The 23,544-nt window shown below is 41.0% G+C and overlaps 2 protein-coding genes across 3 annotated transcripts in view; one reads left to right on the top strand and one right to left on the bottom strand.

Annotated features, from left to right (window-relative positions):
- The window catches only part of eloal (elongin A, like), a 39,749-nt gene extending 22,158 nt beyond the window's left edge, over positions 1–17,591 (bottom strand). Inside the window, exons 1-8 of the mRNA XM_084709780.1 lie at positions 17,471–17,591; positions 16,282–16,338; positions 16,055–16,167; positions 10,592–11,627; positions 10,359–10,458; positions 10,112–10,282; positions 9,926–10,023; positions 9,257–9,437 (exon numbers count right to left, since the gene is read on the bottom strand). Of these exons, the coding sequence (XP_084565906.1) occupies positions 9,257–9,437; positions 9,926–10,023; positions 10,112–10,282; positions 10,359–10,458; positions 10,592–11,627; positions 16,055–16,167; positions 16,282–16,338; positions 17,471–17,545 (1,831 nt within the window). The 5' untranslated portion in view covers positions 17,546–17,591. The remainder of the gene's footprint in view (positions 1–9,256; positions 9,438–9,925; positions 10,024–10,111; positions 10,283–10,358; positions 10,459–10,591; positions 11,628–16,054; positions 16,168–16,281; positions 16,339–17,470) is intronic.
- A 170-nt stretch (positions 17,592–17,761) lies between these two features.
- Positions 17,762–22,171, top strand: klhl31 (kelch-like family member 31). Of its 2 annotated transcripts, none has more exons than XM_084709782.1 (3): positions 17,762–17,914; positions 18,983–20,185; positions 20,391–22,171. In XM_084709782.1, the coding sequence occupies exons 2-3, from the start codon at positions 19,011–19,013 to the stop codon at positions 21,121–21,123; spliced, it is 1,908 nt and encodes a 635-aa protein (XP_084565908.1). In that variant the 5' UTR covers positions 17,762–17,914; positions 18,983–19,010; the 3' UTR covers positions 21,124–22,171. The 2 variants fall into 2 exon arrangements, with proteins under 2 accessions (XP_084565908.1, XP_084565907.1); XM_084709781.1 differs by having other exon boundaries at positions 17,765–17,914; positions 18,980–20,185.
- The last annotated feature ends 1,373 nt before the right edge of the window (positions 22,172–23,544 follow it).

The following is a 23,544-nucleotide window of genomic DNA, read 5'->3' as shown; positions in this document are numbered from 1 at the left end:
AACATTGGACTAAATGTGGGGCGTGCAAAAGGTTTTTACACTTTTACATGAAATGGCGGCCGTGTAATTTCGGTTGTTATGAAATATTATCGATGGTCAGGCTTGGGATCTCACAATACATAAAGAAACAAAGAGATGACTTTATTAAGGTTAAAACTTAAACTGTTATTAGCCAAAACACATTTATGCTTCCTGCCACGCCCACTTTTAGTCACATGACACAATCTTTGGAGGACATCCTCAGTGTAAGCAGAGAATGTGTAATATAGGGAGAACTGCCACTCTCGGGAAACTTCCGGGTTCTGAACTGGTAGCAGTTCCATGTGGGGGCGCTAATGAGCGAGTGCAGAATGAATGAAGGTCGATGGAGCTATACCCCTCAGGATATAGTTTTTTGTCTAGTAATTTGAATTCTGAATTTGACAGGGGAGGCAAAACAAATACACACTGCTGGCTGTTATATACTTTTAAAGTCTCCTTTCTGTTCTAAAAAGCCTCTGAAAATGTCATTGACGTCATACACATTGTACGACCTGAGCTACTGCTTTACGGCAAGCTCTGGTCATTAGTGTTGTTTTTGGCGGCTTGTTTTAATTTTAGTCTAGTCTTTGTGTCAAGCTGTCATTTTAGTTTTTATTAGTTTTAGTCACGTTCATACTCTTTTTAGTCTAGTCAAGTTTCAGTCGACTAAAAGTCTGAGTTTTTTAGTCTTATTTTAGTCACACTTATCCATTACAATTTTTGACTAGTTTTAGTCGAAAGAAAACTGTTAACATTTAGTCTAGTTTAAGTCAATGAAAATTGTATTTTAGTCTCTTTTTAATCAAAACAGAAGTAGTCTAAGCAGTAGTCTCGAGAAGCATGTCAATGCCAAAACCATTTGTTTACAGTAGGCCTATTAGGTCTAGAATAAGGTATTCAAAGTCATGTCGTTGATGCCAAATTCAGTTCACTGTGATTGCTATGTGAATGACAAAACTAGCTACAGTATTTGGCCAACAAGGGATGCTTAGTACACATGCAGTCAGTCAGGTAGGAAGAACCCACTTTAGACTCTCTCATAAAAACAAATACACACACACACACACACACACACACACACACACACACACACACACACACAGTAGTTACACACACTTGTCACACATGGTAACCTACTTTACACTGTCACAAACACACACGCTACTCACGCACCTTCGTCTCAGACTCACATAGTAGTGATGTGTCGTTCGTGAACAATTCGTTCATTTTGAACGAATTGTTCACGAACGACACATCACTACTATGTGATGTGTCCTCGTGGACGAGTGATTCGTTCATTTCCCGACTCGGTCTTTTTACGAGTCTTTGGATCATTTTTCACGTGACCTGCATAGGCTCTGTAGCTAGAGGAAACAAACAATTCGTTCATTTCCCGACTCGGTCTTTCTACGAGTCTTTGGATCCTTTTTTCACATGACCCGCATTGTATTTTTTAGTAGAGGAAACAGTTTCCTTATTCCCTTTCGCGTGGCCGCTGTTTTAGTAAGACGTGAATGATATTCGCTCAACTCGTCATACTGACTGGTTTTGTTATTTTCACTTTACATTTACACTTGCAGTTTAGTGCAGTGTAATTGTTTGACGTGATAATTAAATGCTAGTGTGATAATACATGACCAAATCATACAAACTCATGATGCATTATTTTAATGCAGGAATTTGTTTTGAAATAGTATCCGTTGGTGCACATGTCATGCACTAACCCCCCCCCCCCCTGCTAATGTATGCAAATTCTGTGCCTCATGTGATGCTAGTTAGGGACTGCCATGGTTACTGCGAACACATTTTTTAGGCTGATTTCAGCAAAAAATTGTTTTTGGAGCTTGAAACAAACAAACATAGCCGTTTGTCCAATTGGTTTGTCTAAACGTTGTCTAGTGAAGGTAATTACGTTTACTATCCTGGTTTTCCATCTTTATATTGTCACAAATTAGCTTTCGATCTGTCAGTGTCACTGTTGTGTGTAAGCGGCACTAAGGGCTGCATAGAGGGTTTTCACCGACGTCACGTTCTGGGCGGTAACCCTGATGCGCGGCCATATTGGAGGCACTTGGTGTAAACAACTGAACGGAGTACAACCAAAGAACGTATATTCTATACTCTTTGGTACAACTGTAGCCATGTCTAAACGACCGAAATGGTCATCAAAACGCGTCCAAGATCCAAAGGCATATAGGGAAGGACTTGGACCACAAGAAAAGGGTCAATATTTTGAGAAATTTGGATTTATTGGCGGTGCAGATCCCTACCAGTTAACCTAGCTCCACTTGGATTCGTGACGACCCGGTGATTCTGCCTTCAGTTGGATATCCCGATATTGTTAACTACCTTTCCTCGCCAAACCAATACACATGCAGTAGTTTGATATGAACTATATTATGTCAATGTCAGCTTTACAGTAAAATAAACACAGTACAAACAATAAAATCTGTAATTGTTTTTACTATTTACTATAAAAAATATTATCATTACAATATAACATTTGTTATGAGCCGCTGAAAAACATTTCACAATACCTGACAAGAAATGTGCCGAAGAAATACGGATGTTGTCCAGATTTTTCCCTAGTAGATCTTGGTTGAACTTTGCCAACCACAAGCGACTCCTTTACTCAGATAATCTCTGGCATTCCTCTTCCTGGTTTTTAATTACTTTTGGAAGTCGATGCTATACCAAATGTTTTTCTCGATCTGTCCTATTGGTACAACCTGAAACACGGCAATAATTCAAAATTTTCCTTGACAACGTTCGGAATATACTTCAGTGCCAGTGCTTTGTTGTGATGCGGAGTGCCTCCAAGATGGCAACTTCTGGTCCGATGACGCGTCGTGAAAACCCTCTATACGTTCATTTGAAATTTTCCACTGGAGCTTTAGCTAGCTGGCTAACATTGCGTTCTCTCCTCCTGTGTTCAATGACTCAATTCATCAAGCTGTAGCTAACGTTAGCTAAGTCTGTCAACAGAGCTCCTGGGTAACTTAACTTAGATATACCAGAAAATATACAAATGATTGAAACCATCATTCACCAAATTCAGTCAGGTAAATCGCAGAGGCAGAGGCAGCTTCTGATGGTCGTCTGCACTGGTGATGCAAGGCCCTTCGCGTTAATATTTCCATGCACTCGCGCTCCCTTCTGACACGCGCACCTGTTCGCAGTTCACTGAATATGAATACCGGCTGGCTAGGCTGTGATTGGAAAACGGGACAAATCAAAATCACCCATAAATCGGGATGTCCCAGACAAATCGGGACGGTTGGCAACCCCCTAGACTCAGTCGGTTTCAGCTACAGTGGCTAAAACGTTTAAAGCTAACGTCTAAAGCTAACGTTAAAATGAGACACATGAAGCACAGCCTCATGAGTTAGCTGATAATAACAAAGCGACTAAACAAGACAAAATAACGTTATAACATTGTCTCGTTTTTATTTTGTAAACTACATTGTCTTGTTTTTATTTGTCAACGATATTGCATTATAAACTTAATTATAGTCATCGTCACATCACCGTTGCGTCTCGTCTAGTTTTTGTCACTTGATAAAGATTCGTTGACGACGATATTTAGTCATTATTTTCGTTGACGAAAGCAACACTACTGATCACTTCCTTTTTTTTCTCAAGGCATCGACAACACAGCTGACAGGTTAGGCTCTCCCTGTCAATACACATGCTAGAAAGAGTTTTGGCTTGCTTATGTTGTTGCTAATGTTGCTAATGCTCTGACATTCTGATTCCGCTTGGATGCCATCAAGCGGGAGCTCTGGTCGTATTAGTCCTTCACTAACCAATCAACATTCATTAGCAGAATGCTAGCGTGTTATTGGCAACAATGACTCAACCTGTAAGAAATCAAAAGGACATAGGTACTCGTTCATTCAACTTTCGACCTATAATCCATGTTGAACATGCAAAAACTACAATCATCGGAGATTTCAACGACAATCAGACGAAAGAGACAAATTTAGCCGTTTAGCTCCATAGACTCCCATTTAACATGCACTCGCTCGCGATCACCCCCAGTGGAACTCTGGTGGAACTGCAGCTAAATTCGGTACAATGGAGCTTAAAAGGGAGTGGCAAGGCTGTCCTTAAAGGTCACATGACATGAAAACTTCACTTTAGGAAGCTATTTAACATTAATATGAGTTCTCCTAGCCTGCCTTTGGTCCCCCAGTGGCTAGAATTTTCGATAGGTGTAAACCAAGCCCTGGGTGTTCTTCTCCGCCTTTGAGAAAATGAAGGCTCAAACGTTCTGTTTGAAAATCTGCTCCTTGTGACGTCACAAGGAGCCTTTGCACAACCAGTTGCCTATATTAATTTTATTTTAGCTGGAAATGCGCCAACACAATCTCTCAAAGTTTTGCATGTCTGCGCCAAACATTTCAACCAGCACTGTTTCTTTAAGTTGAGCCAATACAAAGTTGGCCTTGCTGACCATCTGACATTAAATTCTGGATCAGTACTCCTTGGTCCAGCTACAAACCTCGGACAAGTCATTCAACTAACGCCATATCATTTTGTTGCTTACTATATGGTTACCTAGCTTGCTACCCTTAGAATCTGGCTGTAACATTAGCTCTGCAGCTATCAGCTGAGGTACAGTCGCTAATGTAAAAAGTAGATAGCATCAAGTATGTGTGTGAATACACATTCTGTAACGCAGAGTTGTACGCTTCGTTGTTATGTGGATAACGTTCTGCTGTTGGTGTTATGGCGCGCGCGATATCCGCCTTTCCCCACATTGAAATGACTGAGTGTGCAGCTCTGCAAACCAGGGTTATCAGATGAGAATGGGCAATTCCGAGGCATCTTACAGCCAAACAGCCTACGAGCCATTGTGATACATCCACTGTAAACACCGCCTCTCTCTTCCTCAGTTACCATTTAAAGCTACAGACACAGAAACAGCGCGTTCTGAGGAAAGCTCATTGTGGGACTACTCGTAGTGGCTATAATTCTGCACCAAGGCTGAATTTTGGGAAAGAGACTTCAGATACAGTATTAGGGGACCACTAAGGCCTATATAAAAACATCCAAAAACAGCATTTCATGTGACCTTTAAACAGGCTCTGGTATAAGGTTCCGAGGCAGCGTAAAATTGCAAAAAAGATTTGTGTACTTGTAAGTTTTTTGTTTTTTGTAAGTACACAAATCGTTTTCTTCTACGGAGACACAACTTTTTTTACAAGTACACAAATCTTTTTTGCAAGTTACAAATCTTTTTGCAATTACACAAATCTTGCCTTCTTCTACGGAGACACAAAACCTTTTTTGCAAGTTACAAATCGTTTTTACAGAGCTTGCTCTCCTGGCACTAATTTCACACCATATTAAATACAATGCGGGAGAATAAGTTTGAACGTTGTGAAGCAATCGAAGAAATTGTTGAATTTCAGGAGGCAGTGTTGAAACTGAACTTCATCTAACAAAGCTAGGAGCTTAAATAGCCTACAATGCGGGAGAATCTGAAAGCTGAACTGTTAAACAAAAGAAGTAGGCTAGCTATTCGTAACAAGAATATTAAAGTTTTAACAGCTGAAATTATAGTTGGGATAGTAATAGCAGTAGCAGATATAGTAGCCTATCATTGGGTGCGTTTACTCGGCTGTCTTAGTAGGATTCAATGTGTTGATTGAATGAAACATACAGCAGTAGGGCCGATACAGGAAGACACGGCGACACTTTGTTGCAGAAGGATGATGGTGCAAGTTTTGTCCGTGGAGCATACAACGATTATTAAAAAGAATCATGTAGACGCGTTTATTGAGTAATTGCATAACTAAATACACATGTAAACTGAGTAAAATTATTATTAGCATAAACCAACAATTGCTATCGGGTTTCTCATGGTCAAGTGAACGCAGTCAGTGGCGTTGTAGAACAAAACAGTAGCATTAGCATAGTAGTTAGTAAAAGAGATATTATCAGCATCTGCAGAATTAGTAGTTGTAGTAGTGCCATAAGATATAGCAGTTTCAGTAGTGGTAGTATTTGTGTTGTGGTGCTCTTAGTCTTTTAATGAGACGAGTTGACTGAATAGCCTTGTCTTGTGTCTCCACTAATAAGCTAATACCAATCACCTGTTTGGTTGCCACGATGATGGTGCAGCTATGATTGCTAACGCGCTGAGGGCAGAACAGAAATGTAGCTAAAATCCACACCTCAAACAAGTTAACCTAGATGCAAAACTATACGTCCAATCCTAAAAATACGGATATTTTCCGGGACCTAAGACTGTGCGGAAACCAGAGATATCTTTTATTTGTCTGTGCGGTAAAAAATACGACTAACAACTGTTTCAAAAACTTGTAACTTCTGCTTTCTCTGAGAAATGTGTCACCAGATTTGCATTGGTCTCTATGGGGCGAGAGTTGGACTTTGTCTCACTTTTGTGGGGCTCTGAACAAATGTGTAAGTCTGTTGGATTCCACAGACAACTGTCTACGACCAGCACAAAATTAGCTATCTATTGATCCAAAAATTAAGCATGAAGAGTGAAATTGTGGCAATGCTGGCAAACTAAATATACTTTTTGAAACTGATTTCGAAGCTCCCCTCCACTTTAGCATTTCAGTCAGCACTCTATGCTCTCACATACACACCCATGTAAATCTCAGAAACGGTTTGAAAAACTCATGAAACATAATCAGTGATATAAAAAAAAGTTGAATACATACCAAAAAGCTGATATTTTTTTTTTAGGGTTTTGTCAATATTTTAAAGTTTAAATAGTGGCTGTAGCTGAAAGATTGAGGAAGAAGGATTTGAAAGTTGAAGAAGTTTAAGAGGATTGAGTGGATAAAAAAAAAAACAATTGGAAAACCATGTAAAAAATGTTATGAATATTGATTTATATTAATTCAAGCAAACTCGATATTGCGGGTATGTAAACCCAAATCTGCACCTATGACATTATGCGAACAACAACAGTGACTTTAAAGAACTACAACTCTGCATTAATCTGTCTGACACCCCCCGAGCGTGGTGGACTGTGGGAAGGCGAACGATGGCAAGCGATTTGCGTCGCTGCAGTGTAAATGCACCGTAACACTGTGTCCTATGCAAGCGTACACGTCGCGTAGCATCGGACGCTCTCTCCGCACTAAATCCGTCAAATTCACTTATTTTACGTCATGTACACTAACCACATTGCTATGTCTTAATTTGGGGTGTCACAATACCAATAATTCAGTAGTTGGTGCCGATACCAGTAAAATAACACGATTCTCGATGCCAACTTCGATACCATGGTAAAAAAAAAGGATATTCCATGTACTTGAACTTGAAACATGAACTTATTTATAAACATATTTGGAAAAATAGCAAAATGTCATTAGACATACAAAGCATGTGCAACAGAGCATAGCACAACATAATACAGTGCAATTAAGCCATTCAGCTAACAAGAGGAACATGAGTTTACCTTCTAACCAAGGTAGGCTATACGCCAAGTTAAAACTACAGCATAGCTAACCTAAACTATGTAGGCTACATTACATAAGCCATTGTGACTGTAGTGCCCACCATCTCAAACATCGTGTAACGTGTATGACAGGTTAAAAAACAGAGAGTGCATTCTTTGAATGTATTCAGAACTTTGCCGCGACCACAACGAACATTGATTTATTTGGTATAATGCCAGTTGTTAGAATCGGTGGTGCGCCTCTTCCGTGCTGCGCCCCTTCTGGAACGGCTCACTTTGAATTCTTTAAACAAATCGGGATGACGATCTTTCAGTTGCTTAGCTAAATTGGAAGTATAACCTCCCTTGATCTGAAGAACACGGTAGCATCTTCTGCATAGTGGCTTCTGCGGATTAATTATAATGCCACGGTCATCTGCCTCAAACGCAAAGTAGGCTATTTCCAACCACAACTTTTTGTGCCTATGTTGTAAACAAGTCGAGATAGGACAATCGCTGCAGCTGCAGTTGCCATCTTGGTTTTATGAATGTAAACGTCGCCTGGAACACTCCTGACTACTGCCCCCATCAGTTCCAGAAGAGGCGCAGCACCGATGCTAACATCTGGCATCGGCGCTCAGGGTGCTTCAAAAAAATGGGCATCGTCGTTTTTTTGTTATTTTAGCATCGAAAGGTATCGTAACAATCAGTTCTCGTGACATCCCTAGTCTTAATGTGCTACAGAGCTTTCAACACGAGCAAAAATAAAAATTGAAACAGGGCGTCAAACGGCCTCCCGTCGTCCTCCTATAGGCGACATAGGCAGCCACCTAGGGTGGGATGATGAGGGGGGCGGCACTTTCCCAAGTGCATCCATTAATTAACCCTCCCGCAATAACAGCAGAGGGGCCAACCACTCCACGTCATATGTCCGTTGTGGTTGGGGGGCGGCACCCCAATTTGCGCTCCCGGGGCGTGGGAGTCAGGCGGCACCCTGATTTGTGATCTGGGAGGGGGGGGGGGGGTGGTGCTGGTGATAAATCTTGTCTAGGGCGCCAAATGTGCTAGAACCGGTACTGCGGCCAACCATGCATTTACCCCAATAACTAAATTAACTAAAGTAATTTTAAAATAAAAACCCCTTATTGATGATGCGTTGCCTGTCAAGCCAACATATTAATCAGTTAATCAGTTGTTTAAGATCAAGATAGACAAGCTGGCATACACTCAAGCAGAGGAGTGGCTACATCACAAAACAACTGAGATTTTTGGGAAGATTGACGACACAAAGTTAATCATTGAAGTTGAGAAGTAGCCAAGGCCTGTATAGAGTTGTATGACCCACAGCACATATTTTACAAAGACTACGGCAACAAAAAGCCAAATGTTGCCACTTTATGTTGGGATGTAGTTGCGACGGCTGTTGCAGCAACAAGTTGCCTAAATATAGCCTATGTTTATGTACCATGTCAGCTTTACACGTGAAAAAGGAAAACTCAGAGGAAGTAAAAGGCTTGGTGACCGGCGAGGAGAAATGCGCGTCTAATGTGAACAGCCTCGCGCCATTCGTTGTCAATCGTGGTGCTTCGCGGCACTTTGAGGTGCTTCAGGGCGCTTCGCAGCCAGTGTGTCCCAGGCGTAACAGTCTAGCACTACAGTGCCACACTGATCAAATCGCGTTATTGCAGGCCCTTAAAATAGGTCATATTAGATTAAACGACTTGTCGACAACAGAAATATTTGTAGTCATTTTTTTATTGTTGATTTGTCGATAACGTCGACAAATTGTTTCAGCCCTAGTACGAAACACACCTTTTGGTTTCCCAGAATGGGCAGAGACTATGGTCTTGGTTAGTTGCTGCAGTTTCCTCTCTCTCTCCTCAGACAGTCTAAGGTGCATTTCTCTCCAGGACTCGTACTCCTCTAGCTGGGCGTTCCTGAAGTCCCTCCGACAGTGCCTCTCCCATAGGAGTTCAGTCAGTCCAACATAGACCTGGGAACAGCAGAACCACCAATTAGTTATAGCCTGGGGGCTTTCCAAACCCATCAATAAACATTAGCTATGACCAAGATGATAGGTTTGTTTTGAACATTGGTGGGGACCAGGGGCATAGCCAGAATAATCTTTTTGGGTAGGCCTAGAAAAATATGTATAGGCATCTTTTCAGGTTGTTTTACTTATTTACTTTGTGATGTGCACCCGGTGCATAATTTTTGGAGATATTTTCAGTAGGCCTTTGAATAAATTTGGGTGCCTGTGCCTACCTGTGGCTACGTCCCAGGTGGGGACAAAGTTGTTTTAACACCCAAAATGCCAACACTTGACCTGCTCTGCCGCCAATTATTGGTTATTATTACATTTCAATTGGCTCTTCACATTGGTAAGGATATGTCCCTATTCTCTGCCCCTAAGTTATAGCCATCACCTAGAATATAGTGATCCACTAGAAAATGTTATATGTATCTGGGCTGGGTTCTTACTGGGTTGCATTCCTCAATACGTTGCAGCTGGTAGGGTGTGCATCGCTCCAACACTGGCTGAAGAATTTCAAATGGGACCCCTCCTATCTCATAGAGCACTGAGAAGACAACACCACACAGGGTCTACTTAGTTCTGTTAGCAATCTCAACCTTGAATGAGAAGGTATTTTCCCATAGCCCACTCACAGTCAATGTTGTTCTGTAGTGCACGGATGCATTGTTGGTACAGGGTCATCATGGATGGGAGGAATGTGGTCTTGACTCCAGAGTAGACCTGCATCTTCTTATTCAGCCTTTGGCCCGTAAATATAGGAGCCTCATGTGGGACATCAGAGGCTCTGGATGTTCTCTCCTCCTCTGGAATGAGATCTTCACAGTCATGCCAAGAAAGACCACACAAAAGACAAAGAAAATGGTATTAATCCATACTAACCTTTCACTGTTATATACTGGAAATTTGAGAGCTCATCACACTCTGGTAGAAATGCTGGCAGAGGAACATTGAGTAAGTCCATCACAGACCCCTTCTTACCCTTAAAAAAATATAATATTATGAATCAGTCGAAACAAGGTGGAAAAAAACAGAAACAGAACATCTGTTAGTGTTTTTTAAGTACGTGTACAGTTTTTTCACTCAAACACATTACATAACTTAGTGATCGGTACCTTAACAGGTCCCTCTTCTTTCTCACAGGTATTAAGTTTTTTTGCTGGCTTCTCACTGTGCCCAGATCTTTTTTTCCTCTTGGGTGCTCTGAAGTCATAACTCAGACAGGACTCGAAAGACATAGATGGCAGTTCAAGGTCCTCATTGGTCACTTTCGTACTTTTTAGATTCTTAGAGTTTTTCTTGTGTGCTGCCTGATCTTTGGTTTTAATGCATTTTTGCTTCCCTTCACATGGCCCCCTCTTATGAACGCTTGCAAACAAATCTGTTTCATTCTCAGCTTTTTTGTTAACTTGGAGACTATCAATATTGAACAGTGTTCGGCTGCTATCACATTCTGATTTAGTTTCTCTAGAAGAGGATGTTGGACATGACTGAAGTTTCTTACCAGAGACTCTCTTTGTCCCATTCCCTTTGCATATATCTGAATTTGTTTTAGGACCTTCATTGGACACAGCCCTGCTTTTCTTGTGGTTATACTTAGATTGTAGAAAGTCTTCATCATTCTCAGAATCCATACCATGGTTATGATGCATCTTCAAAGGGACGTATCCCTTTTTCTCTCGTCTCTCTACTTTTTTATTCAGATTCTCCCTTCTTTCACGTTCAAATTTAAAATGCTTCTTTAATTCAGGTGACTTTCTTTCATTTTCTTGACTAACATCCATTTTCTCTACCTCTGCCTTCATTTCCTCTCTCTCCCTCTTTCTCTCTTCCCCCTTTTCCCTCTCTTCCTTTTTCTTATTTCTCTCTATCTCTTTACCATTTTTCTCTGCCTCTGATTCTTCGTCTGCCTCTACCTTTCTGTCTATTTGTTGTGGTTCATCTCTCGCCAAAAGGTCTTTCTTTTTCTCCTCTGGTTTTAACTGGTCCTCTGTAGAAGTTGCGTAATCTTTGTCATCCATTTCTGAACATTTCTGCTTTAAATCTAGTTCATTGTGGTCCTCAGTTTTTACACATCCCTCCGCTGAATTGCTTTGGCTCTTTGCAGTTTTGAAATGTTTGGTCTGTGAAGTTGCACCATCCTCTGTGTGGCTGGAGAAACACAGAAACAATATGAAATATAATTGCAGGCAGCAATGGTGGGTTCCTCCTCAACATTGTAAACTATTTCAAAATTGACATGATACAGACAAGTGTCATGTACACAACATTTCATGACAATTGGAGCAGTTATTTTTTTGAGTTATTTTTTGAAATTCTTCACAAATTGTCAGTGTAGAGAAAAATCCTTGCTGCCGACATTATGGGTGCATGAGGTTTAGAAGTAGCCCAAACCTGCCACCCTCGACACTTTAGAAAGACTAAAGTAGCTCTATTTGGCTAGAAAACGGCGGACACAAAAACCCCGCCTGAGATGATCACATTGCAGAAACTCGGGCAATACACAAGTGACAAGAGTCATGTTATCAACTGGGCTAGGACAGAGTGCATGTTCAGCTGTTTGCGAGTGTAACTGGTGAGAGTACAGCAGACAAAAAAAAAAAAAAGGAAATTATCATTAGACTCTCTGGTCCGATTACAGTTTTTCTCCATTGCTTTGGCTCATTTCACGTAACAGAAATTACATTCTCAAAACAACACGTGCAAACCTCCATACCGCTGGGCAGTTGTTCACAACAGACTGGAATTTTTCATTCCTTTAATCAAATTGCAATTGTATTATAAATGACAAGTGCAATTGCCTAGCCTGGCTGCCAGCCCAACTTCTCCCCGCCCACAAAAAAAATTGGGTCGGGAAGTTGGGTCTAGAGGGTCTCGTATTGGGAACAACTACATAAAACCAGGATCTGGGCGGACCAATGAAATTGCCAGGGCGGGCTTTATACAATGACGGACAGATGATCAACAGTAACGTAATCAACAACGTCACAAGAGCCCTTGGGTTGAATTTGTTTTCAACAAACAACATACTACGTTGCTCTGATTGGTTGTAGGTCTATCCAATTGAGCATAGAGGCATTTGTTTTACAAGTTCAGTTGAAACACGCCCCATAGTCACAGCCCAACGGAGAGTTTTCAGACTCATATTCTGACTAGAATTATGAGTATGACAACGTCAGGCTAGCAATTGCCTACAGTTTGCACACATTTCAAATGATTTAGCACATCTTTGAAATGGTTAGGTATAATTGCCTTCAATTAGGCCAATTACCAATTGAAAATGTCTTGCTGGTCTAAACTGACTGTTGCTTCTCAGTCAAGTGGTTGTTCTCTGCGAAACATATTGGCATAATTTCCTTGTGTACATCATCACCTGCACAATAGTTCACTTCACTGTCAAAATCTTTCAGGCACATAATACCATGAAAAACATTACGGTATATACTGTAATATGGATCTCTTGGATCATCTGCTTACAGTCATTGTCAGGTGCAACTAGAACTTTACTAAACAAGGGGACACTTCCCATCACCAATCACACAGTAAGTTTAGTTTGCTGACAGGAGCTATCCGGGAGTATAAATGCTTACATCAAATATATAGAGCTTGTTCCAGGCCAGCTCGAGGGCAACATCACTATATGTGCTGCCATTTCAGAGAATGGTGTAGGCTTGTCACCCACGTTTCCAGTCTTGGCCCATACAATACCCAGAAGCTCCTGGTGTTCTTGGACTGCCTGCACTCCGATCTTATCCCTCTACATGAGAAGGGTTTGGTAAGGCCTCACTTTCCTACATTTGTCATTGTGTGGGACAATGTAAGCTTCCATTGTGGCCCACTCATCAGGGTTCACTGCCCATCCAAGAAAGCTGATGGTACTCTTATCACCTGACTCCCCATTCCTCAATCGTATCACAGAGTCTTTTTCTGCATGGAGGTGGAGGGTTTATGAGTATTGGGCTCAAAACCAGAGCTCCCTGCTCCAGACAATCGATGCTGCTTGTGATGATGTCACAGCAGATCAGTGTAGGGGATGGTTGCGGCATGCACATCAATTATTTCCCTGTCGAATCGCAAGGGAGAACGTCAGATATGATGTTGATTAAATCTGTGGCCGGACAGACAGGAGCGCGAGGATGAACAGGAGAGTGAGGACGACAATTAGTGTTTCCTTCTTGCCATGAAATGCACCCTCTGCAACTCTTGACTAGGAAAGGGTCACATGCCTGATAATTACCATGGTCACATATACTAGTCCCCTCAGTGTACAATACAGTAAGAGTCATTTAATGCTGGGATATATAGAACAGACAAGAGGGGGTGCATTTCATGCCAGGCTTACTGTAATGCACCCCCTGCTAACTCTGACTAGGAAAGTGTCACTTGCCTGAAACTTAATGTGGTTACTCATACAACTAGTGTAGGTTTTTCATAATGTTAGTTTTGATGTGCTTATTGTATGACAGTATATTGTGCTGTACACATTTCTTGTTACAGTAACCATGATGTATGGCAATTACAGTAACAATTTACATGGCAGTGTAAGTGCAATATGTGATGTGAAACCTTGTAGGCTACTCTTGAATAACTTACTTTTTTCAGTTTGATACACATTTACACATTCATTTAGCAGATGCTTTTATCCAAAGCGACTTCCAAGAGAGAGCTTTACAAAAGTGCATAGGTCAATGATCCTAAACAACGAGATAGCCCAAAAAACATTGTGGTTAGCCAAAACATGAAGCATACATCACAGTATTGTTGCTTGCTTTTCTACAGGTACACTCTTGCACTTTTGAGGTTCATGTTGTTTAGTTGTAACTTGTTTAGCTACATGCTCTTATGGTTCTTCCCTTTGGCACTCATTTGGATTTTTCACAATGTATGCTTCATGTTTTGGCTACCCGCAATGTTTATGGCTATTGCGTTGTTATGATCAGTGACCTATGCACTCTTGTAAAGCTCTTTTGGAAGTTGCTTTGGATAAAAGCATCTGCTTAATGAATACATGTAAATGTAGATTGAGACACATTGTATTCTGGAAAGTAAACATCTACTACAGTACCTGTAGCACAGTGCACATGAGGGATATTTCTAAGGTCCACTGCCATACTGACAAAACATCTAAACATTTTGACCTGCAGTGTTTACACAATGCCAAAGGGACTTTTCACTTTGGGGGCACTGATTATTTGTATGCGAAAAGGATTTAGTTTTGACTTATGAGTTGTCTTTTTTTGGAGAGAGATTACCCTTTGCAGGTGTGCCATGGTGTTTTGCTGAACCATCTAGGTTATTTTGGCAAATGTATTTAAAGGTTTGAGAATGTCCTCTTTTTCTCGAGAGATGAGCCAAAGCAATCGAGAAGGAACTTTTCATTTTGGGGGCACTGACTTTATTTAGAAAATGATTTGGTTTTGAAGCATGAGTTAACTTTTTTGGGTGAGATATGACCTTTTGAAGGTGACCTATGTAGTTTTGCTGAACCATATAGGCCATTTTGCTAAATGCACATGTTGCATTGAAAATTTAATTTCTGTTTCAAGAATTGAGCCAAAGCAATGGAGAAAAACTGTAAACTACGCAACATGCACAATCAGGGTGACCAACAGGATTAACTTAACTATCAAACAATAGCATTAAACACATTTGAACGAAGATAACAACTAAAATTCCCTGCACCGCTTTTCCAACCGAACCATTTTCCAGAACTTTCCCTTTTTTGGCATGCCGCACTGCATGCTGGGTACCCAAGGGCACTGACGCTACAATATGATTATCTAGCTGACAATGTAAGATAACATCCAAGCTAGCAATCTCGCCTAATCTGACTGCAGTTTTGTACACCATATGTACTGTGTTATGGTTGTTTGAGTTAAGAACTTGCTAAAAGATTTAAATGTCTGTTAAATGTCAAATCTAACTATAAATGTATAAAAGAGAGAGTTCCAATCAAATCAGGTTTTTTATTTTATTTTTATCTCAAGGTTTAAAAGGCCTAAACTTACATGCAACAACTCAGAGCACTGAGTTTCAACATCCATTTACACATTTAGTCTATTTTTTACTCTACTCTTAAAGCATGACTATGTTTAACTTATGGTCTGCACCTCTCTGTCACCAACTGTCTCTGGAGTGGGGGGTGGGGCTTGGTCAGGGCAGCAAGAAGGCTTGGGATGTGTGTATGTCGCACCAAGCTTGGGTGTGTGACAGGGGCATGCATGTATCAGTGAGAATTTGGCAGTCATATGAAGGAACCCTGGCAATTAGCCAAGAATACATATTTCAAATATTCACAATGAATCTACTTTTCATTATTACATTCAACAATTTCTCAAATTTGTGTACTAAACATTGTCAAGAGTCCTCATATAAACTTGGTAGTTAATCAGAGTATCAAATTTGGGGATTTATGGCCTGAAAATGGCATCACTTTGAAAATTGACATATTGGGCCGTGGCCTGTAGCGCCACCTATTGTTTCCTACCGGAGGAACCCTAAAAAACCCCAGAACAACCCACTCAATCACAAAATGAATAGATCAAAATAATTCAAAGGGAGTATCTAGTCAGACATACCTCTGGGATTCTTTGGGGACTAGTTTCTTCCAGTGCCTAACGAGTGACTTGGCAACCTCGCCAGCATCTCCATGCTTACGAAAAGAGTTCACAGCTTTGCCAATGCCAGTTTCCTAACCAGGAAGAAGATGAACACGTACAAATCAGTTGACAACTTGCAGATAACTCACTGATACAACTTATTAACAAAAATCAAAAACAAAACAAAAACACATGGGTAAACTTACTGCAAGAACATCTATGGTGATATCTAGTTCCTGTAGTTTGTTTAAAGTTTCCAGGACCTGTTAACAAGGGTACAGTGAATTAGGACCATTGGCGATATATTTGTAAATCTACATAGCTTGGGTTTTTTCTCAAATTTTGACATAAACATTGATGAATTCACATTACATTTAAATAACATTGAATGTAAAATGGCCTGTGGTCATATGAATTGACATGCCAAATATGGCAATGCTTATGTGACTAGAAAGCCAGAATTGCTGATTGTGCACAGAGTAGAAGCTATGTATATGAGTACCCCCACCCATCGAGACAGCTCCATTTACTATGAACTATAAATGGGCAGCGCCAATTCTGGTTTCACAGTGGTACAAGCTGCTCTCAGAAGATGGAAGAGAAGTCAGTGTGAAGCAGGTTTTTCCTATGCTTGCCATGAAAACAGAAAACAGCTCAACAGAGCTTTAACCATTTTGCAATAATGCCTAATAATCTCTACACAAACTTACCCTGACCAGAAACCTTTACATGTCAAAACTCAACAATTCTCATGGTTGCCTTGATGGACAGCAGCCAGAAGTTTAACAACTGAGTGTTTAATTTTAGCACAAGCACCCACCTCTTAACTCTGCCCCCCTCTAGACTGGAGCTAGGCAGTAGCAGAGCACATTTCTAGATGCAAGTATTCATTCTGACACCTTTCATGCTGCCATTTTGCATGCACTACAGCCATGCAATGCAACTCTGGAGTGGGAGTATATATGGTCACAATTCTACTTTAAAATGAGTAATGTTAAGTGTCGGTCCTGTAGACAAATACAATTAGTACTGGCAATCTATTGGCTTCTTTCTACATTATCTTCGACCAAATTTGACTGAACAGATGTACCAAAACAGGTATAGGAAACAGTATGGTGGACACTTAGCACCCAACAGGAATAAACACCACTGTAGAGTAGCATTTAGCTTACTCTAACTCTCAAAGAGATAGCTGTTGGGTAAATGCACTAGCAGCTGCTAACTTTAGCAATTGCAAAAAAACAAGTTTGTTCCATCATTCACTGACACCTATTCCTATTTCTGCTTTTATGATCGTTACAAGCTACTGTCACTTATTAACCAATTAACTAAGCCTTGTACTTGTACAATTGCCTAATTACTGTGGGAACAACTTAAGTATCTGCATGAAAATACCGTCTTCGATTCTTTCGATTCTGTGAGCTTAAGTTTCAACCGCAACACTTTCTTCGACACATCAGAGGTGGCCATTACAGCTGTTCACGTGTATCTAGCCACCTGGCATATCCAAACGCGCAAGTTAACAACAATGGGTCAATTTATAATGGGCGTGTCTATTAGTTGTTTAAAGGGCCATCGCCCCAGATGATTGGAAACGGTATTAGACGATATAGCTGCTACAAATCCACATGCTCTCATGTTAAATGGGCCATTGTTACATGCATAGACTCACTCACACCCCGGAAAGTTGTGTTGTGTTGCGCAATAGGATCCCTTGCGCACCCCAGAGGAGGAGTTAATTGCTCTGCCTTTTGGTACTGTTGACTACTATCGCTCTCTCTCCCCCGCACACTGTCTTGAGGTGCACGTCATTTACTCCCCAACTTCATCATCTGTCTGGTGAGTAAACTTACTCAATGTGTATGTTTATGTGTTTACATATGCAACAATTTATGTGTACGTTCAGAAACCTAATATCAATAAGGCGAATCGTGTTCCTCGAGCCAAATAAGCCTATACTGTGTAAAAGGGCTTTACTTTATTGGTGTACAGAAGAAGGAGTACCATCGGCTTTTCAAAATAGTCATTCATTCTATTTGCATTTTCAGCCAAATGGTGTAGAAGGTCTCCGTGAGGCCTCCGATCCTTAAATGTTGATTGTAAAACGTTATTGTACCTATTCAAAAATATTTTCTGTGAGAATGTGAATTTTGCAATTATTTTTCTGAGGCGAATACTTTATTAAAATAGTATTCACATTCAACGATATTAGCCAGAGGACACAAGGCCGAGTCCTGCTGTCAAACGTCTATAAAAGGAACGCAATTGGTGAGCTATCCTGAGCTGCTATTCCTGGACCTGCTACTGATAAATTGTGACAGATGCAGAGAAAGGAATGTTGACGCGCTGACTTGCTCCAGCATCACCACATTTATGGGTCCCAGCAACGCTATTTCCATATCGAATTAACCTGTTATGAATAAACTGTGTGGATCTACTCTGTAAACGTTCACAATAAGGCGTGATACATTGTCGTGATACAATGTTTTAACGTGCCATTAAAATATGGAGCATACGGTTTATAAGTGTAAGGCATTAAAGCTGCAGCTTGTTGAACTCAGTTTAAGATTGTCTCTCAATATATGTATTCTGAAATTCACTGTTACTTTGGTCTTGCCTTTGTGTTCGTCTTTTCTGATAGTGTTAATTATTATGATTAATAAATAACAATTAACTTAATTATTCCATGGAAGGTTAGGACAGAAAAAATACATAGGTTCAGCAAGAATATACCTATAACTAATTTAACCACACTTTTTTGATTAAATATTACATTTAAATGTAAGATACATGTAAGATTCTATAACCTTTTTGTTACGTTAGGTTTGGGCATAATATACTGTAGCATAATTGTATTATATTGTGCTCTCTTTCTCTCTGACCTGTTTTTATTTGTATGTTCAGTAGGTCTGGGCTGTGTCCCATTGCTGCAGCCATGGCACCCAAAAAGAACAAGTCCACAAAAAAAAATAAAGGAGATTTAACTGAAATGACAATTATGGTGGAGGACAGCCCGATCAACAAGATGAATGGACTGAATGCCCTTCTGGAGGGAGGAAATGGCTTCAGCTGCATCTCTACGGAAGTTACCGATCCTGTGTATGCTCCTAACCTCTTACAGGGTTTGAGCAATATGCGACAGGACAGCTTCCTTTGTGATCTTACCGTAGCTACTAAGTCAAAGTCCTTCGATGTCCACAAGGTGGTCATGGCCTCTTGCAGCGAGTACATTCACAACATGTTGAAGAAGGATTCATCCCTCACAACGATAGATCTCAACGATCTTTCACCTGTAGGCCTTGCCACAGTCATCACATATGCCTACTCGGGTCAGATGACCCTGTCTTTGTATGGTATTGGCAGCACAATTGCGGCAGCTCTGTTGTTACAGATCAACACCCTGGTGAAGATGTGCAGCGACTTCCTCATGCAGGAGCTGAGCGTGGAGAACTGCATGTATGTGGCCAACATTGCTGACACCTACAACCTCAAAGAAACTAAGATTGCCGCTCAGAAGTACATGCGCGAGAACTTCATCGAGTTTTCAGAGATGGAGCAGTTCCTGAAGCTGACCTACGATCAGATTAGTGACTTCCTCACAGACGACTCCTTGCAGCTGCCCTCTGAGATCACTGCCTTCCAGATTGCCATGAAGTGGCTAGACTTTGATGAGAAGAGGCTGAAGTATGCTGCAGATCTCTTGACTCACATCCGCTTTGGTACCATCTCGGCCCAGGACCTGGTTAACCACGTCCAGAGTGTTCCCAGGATGATGCAAGACCCTGAATGCCATCGTCTGCTGGTTGATGCCATGAATTACCACCTGTTGCCATTCCAGCAGAATATCCTCCAGTCTCGCAGGACAAAGGTGCGTGGAGGTCTCCGGGTGCTGGTGACAGTAGGTGGACGGCCTGCCTTGACAGAGAAGTCTCTTAGCAAAGAGGTGCTCTACAGAGATGAAGACAATGTGTGGAATAAATTGACAGACATGCCAGCTAAGAGCTTTAATCAGTGTGTGGCAGTCTTGGATGGCTTCCTCTATGTGGCTGGAGGAGAAGACCAGAATGATGCAAGGAACCAGGCTAAACATGCTGTCAGCAACTTCTGCAGGTGAGGGTTTGCACTCATCCATTCACTCCCACTCCTTCTCTACCAAATTAACTTGATGTTCTCTCTTTCATTCACTCCCTCTTACACGGACACAAATGCACACTCATTACATCTTTACACAACATAAAACTCAACAGCCATTATTATGTTTTGAAATACATGCAATGCAATATAGATCTTTGAAACATATCCTTGTCTCATAAAGGTATGATCCACGATTCAACACTTGGATCCATTTGAACAACATGATCCAAAAGCGCACCCACTTCAGTCTCAACACTTTCAATGGCCTCCTGTTTGCTGTTGGAGGCCGCAACTCCGACGGCTGCCAGGCCTCTGTGGAATGCTATGTGCCATCATCCAACCAATGGCAGATGAAAGCACCCATGGAGATCCCTAGGTGCTGTCATGCCAGCTCTGTCGTCGATGGCAAAATCTTGGTAACTGGTGGTTACATCAACAATGCCTATTCAAGGGCTGTGTGTTGTTATGACCCTTCCACTGACAGCTGGCAGGATAAGAACAGCTTGAGCACCCCGAGAGGCTGGCACTCTTCAGTTACAATAGGAGACAGAGCCTATGTCATTGGTGGCAGCCAGCTGGGTGGGCGTGGTGAGAGGGTGGATGTCTTAGCAGTCGAATGTTACAACCCTCAGAGCGGGCAGTGGAGCTACTCTGCCCCCCTGCATACGGGGGTTAGCACAGCTGGTGCCATCATCCTGGAGAACAAGATCTACCTCATGGGAGGATGGAACGAAATTGAGAAGAAGTACAAGAAGTGCATCCAGGTGTACAACCCAGATCTCAATGAATGGACTGAGGATGACGAGTTGCCAGAGGCTACAGTTGGCATCTCATGCTGTGCTATTACTATACCTACACGCAAAACGCGAGAGTCTAGGGCAAGCTCAGTCTCATCGGCACCTGTCAGCATATAGAAGTTTAAGTTGTTGTTCCTCAAGCCAGTTGGTATACCAAAGAACCCCCAAAGACTTTAATGTCATCCCATCTTTGAAAGTCAAATCTGTGCTTGTATTGACCAAATCCATTGTCAATTAAATAGAAAAACTGATGACATATAAAAGGGTATGCATAATCTGGACAGATTTGATTTAATAATTTCATTTATTGCCATTTTGAAAAATACATTTCAGTGGATAAGAAAGAGATACATTATGGAAGTTAGAGAGACAAATTCAAGTTTAGTTGACAAAGAGAACATTGATAGTCAAGAGCACTTGCTCAGAACTGACTTTGTTGTGTTTGATTAGGATTTGACAGAGAATGGTTCTAGGCATTTTTATGAATGTGAATAATCTCCAGATGTTTAATAAACACGGACATTTAGCCTTGATTCATTTACTTTTGGGGCCAATTCTGTCATAATAGTTTTCTTCAGCCCTACTCTCCATAGCCAGTAAAAATATGTTATTTTACACTGATTCAGTTAATTATGCAAATGTTGAAATGTTAGGCTTACCTTTGTGTTTCAGAGACACAAAGCCTTACATTTTACAGGACATTGTCAAAATAATATAAACTGTGATTGTGAAGAAAATGTATTTGTTTAATATTTCAAAAGAAACTGCTGTTTAGCGATCTGTTTTTGGATACAAATATTACAACCTGCAAATTTCAGCGATCAATGAATTGGAATTCAAAGGAATTATTAAATCCTTAGTCTTAACCCTTATCTGTAGGATCTCACTCAATATCTAGAACACCTACCAGGAGTAGATGCTGTAAGTTATTTTTCATTAACATTCAACAACAAACTAAATAGACAAACACAACTGGGGGAAGGTTGTAGTCAAGAGGATTGAGTGAATTTGGTAACATTTGTTTTGTTAAAAATAATGAAACAGAGAGCACATGGATACGTTAATAGCCTGGGCTTTAATTGGAGTGAGGACTTAGCCTCTTGCATTCCTTGACAGCTCATGTATTTGAATGCACTTGTTTTTAAATTAAATAATTTGATGTGTGTCTATGAGATGGAACTGAAATTATTTATCAAACTTGTTGGTGGTTCTAATTAACACGATTATGTACTAACTTATGAGTGAAGATTATTCAGTTAGTGTCATAATAGTTTCTTACACACTAATAATAAAAGAAAATACTTAGATTTTGTTGAATATTTGTTCTCCTGCAGTGAAATAGTTGCATAAATAGATGCTTTGCGTAAACAAAGCTTGCTTTGCAACATTTCGTCTTATTTTGCATTAATTTAGGCAACTTACTGTACCTAAAGTGGTATTGATATTAGCATAGTTGCAAAGATAGTGGGTAGCATGGCTCTCAAATCAAACTAGTGTACAGTGCCTGTGATGCAGTCAGTGATTTAGATGTCAGTGAAACTATAGATAGTGCATAGTGCCTGTGATACAATTGGTGGCACACACAGGTTCCCTACAGGCAATTCCAGGGCACAGTGCCCGTGATGATATCGGTGACACACACAGACAGGGCCGGCGAGAGTACCTTCGCCGCCCTAGGCAAGATGTTTCAACAGCACCCCCCCCCCCTCCCCCCAGGAACGGAAATCGGAGAGACGCCCCCCATACCTGTCAACACTCCAGTTTTCCCCGAGAGTCTCCCGTATTTCACACCCATCTCCCGCCCCCCTCCCGTTTTGTCATTTCTCCCGTGAAACTCCCGTAATTTGTATGGCCAAACCTCATTTTATAAATTTTCACATCAATATATTATTTCCATGTTGTCCAGTTGCTAGATCTTGTATGAAACGCATCCTACTCACATACTACATAGGCTATCATACAATTTTCAACCCATTTGTAACCGCAACCAGAGTCCGTCTATATTAACTACATTCTCTGCCGCAACCTACAACCCAGTTGTGCTGTTGATATCTCCGGAGGTAGGCGGGAGAATTTGAAAAAGACATGGTTGATTTTTGATACAGAATCACTTGTAGAAAGGCAAAAGTCTCAGGTGGTGTTGCGGCAAAAAAAATATATAACTGCAAATTAACAGTAGGCTACACAGTAGCGGACTGGCCATTGGGAGCACCTGGAGAATTCACTTCTGGTTGCCTTATAATTCGCTTGCCTTATCCACCTTATTCCTAGCTCCCATGATCCATTTCCTGAATTATGGGCGCGACTTCCGCAGCCGGCGATTGTCATGGTAACGCTCATAAACAGTCATTGCGGTAAGCTAATTCTGATGCGAAATTAAACATGTGGGAACACAGCCTGTTACACCAGAATCTGGACAGTTTGATCATACCTCTGCCTTCTACTATCGAGGGATGGGAGGCCTGAAAAAGGCCTGGCCTCAAATAATGTACAATAGCATATAATTGAGCTACTTTATTAACTCTGTTGCTTCGGACG

The sequence above is a fragment of the Hypomesus nipponensis genome, chromosome 11 (genome assembly GCF_054491055.1).
Source record: "Hypomesus nipponensis isolate SF chromosome 11, ASM5449105v1, whole genome shotgun sequence".
Taxonomy (NCBI): domain Eukaryota; kingdom Metazoa; phylum Chordata; class Actinopteri; order Osmeriformes; family Osmeridae; genus Hypomesus; species Hypomesus nipponensis.
Note: the sequence above shows the minus strand (reverse complement) of the source record. Positions and strands in the feature narration are given on the sequence as shown.